The sequence below is a fragment of the Chrysochloris asiatica genome, unplaced genomic scaffold (genome assembly GCF_000296735.1).
Source record: "Chrysochloris asiatica unplaced genomic scaffold, ChrAsi1.0 scaffold00089, whole genome shotgun sequence".
Taxonomy (NCBI): domain Eukaryota; kingdom Metazoa; phylum Chordata; class Mammalia; order Afrosoricida; family Chrysochloridae; genus Chrysochloris; species Chrysochloris asiatica.
Genome location: NW_006408607.1, coordinates 237,292 through 238,142, shown reverse-complemented (window position 1 = coordinate 238,142; position 851 = coordinate 237,292). Strand labels below are relative to the sequence as shown.

The 851-nt window shown below is 38.8% G+C and overlaps 1 protein-coding gene across 1 annotated transcript in view; it reads left to right on the top strand.

Moving 5' to 3' along the window:
* GPR125 (G protein-coupled receptor 125) overlaps positions 1 to 851 on the top strand; it is a 208,236-nt gene that overhangs the window by 110,038 nt on the left and 97,347 nt on the right. Inside the window, exon 7 of the mRNA XM_006866290.1 lies at positions 540 to 753. Coding sequence (XP_006866352.1) covers positions 540 to 753 — 214 coding nt within the window. The remainder of the gene's footprint in view (positions 1 to 539; positions 754 to 851) is intronic.

The following is an 851-nucleotide window of genomic DNA, read 5'->3' as shown; positions in this document are numbered from 1 at the left end:
GTTTCTAAGGAGCAGTTGGTTAGCTTGAACTGTTAACCTTGCAGTTCAAATGACCTTGCAGGCTGGTACATTAAACCCACAGCACCACACTAGGACTCCACGTTGTAGATAGTATGTGGTATATGATATGCATTCTGTGCATAGAAAACATTAAACACTTCAGATACACCAAAACATCGTTAATAATACAGCACTACTACGGCACATAACCACCATCAACCACTAATAATACTCGTGATGTTTTGATACGTGTTGTTAAGTAGTGTCCATTTTTTATGAACCATGGTGTGTACCTTGAATTTTTAATATCAGTTGGTCGACGTTTGTAACCCAGACTGCCTGTGTACTTAGTTCTGTGTTGATTCATGGTCTCATGACTCACTAGTAAACTTAGTATTACTATGCTTATCATACTGATTACTCAAGAGGGCTCCTTTTTGTTTTTATATAAGTATCATTTTAAGGAAACTTTCTGTCACTGGTTTTTGTGGTTTGTGAATAAAGCCGTATGTATTGAGTGTGAGTTTTTCTGTCTCTAGACCCTCCCCTTGAATTACCATCCTTCTATATGACTCCGTCTCACCGCCAGCTTGTATTTGAAGGAGACAGCCTTCCTTTCCAGTGCATGGCATCGTACATTGATCAGGACATGCAGGTGTTGTGGTACCAGGATGGGCGAATAGTCGAGACGGACGAATCTCAAGGCATCTTTGTTGAAAAGAATATGATTCACAACTGCTCACTGATTGCAAGGTAATGGTTTTAAGATGAAGAATTGTCTTTGTGGCTTGTATAGAGCCTTTCAGAATTGTAATGTTTCGTTGGAATCTGAATTAATATTTCTTATGTTA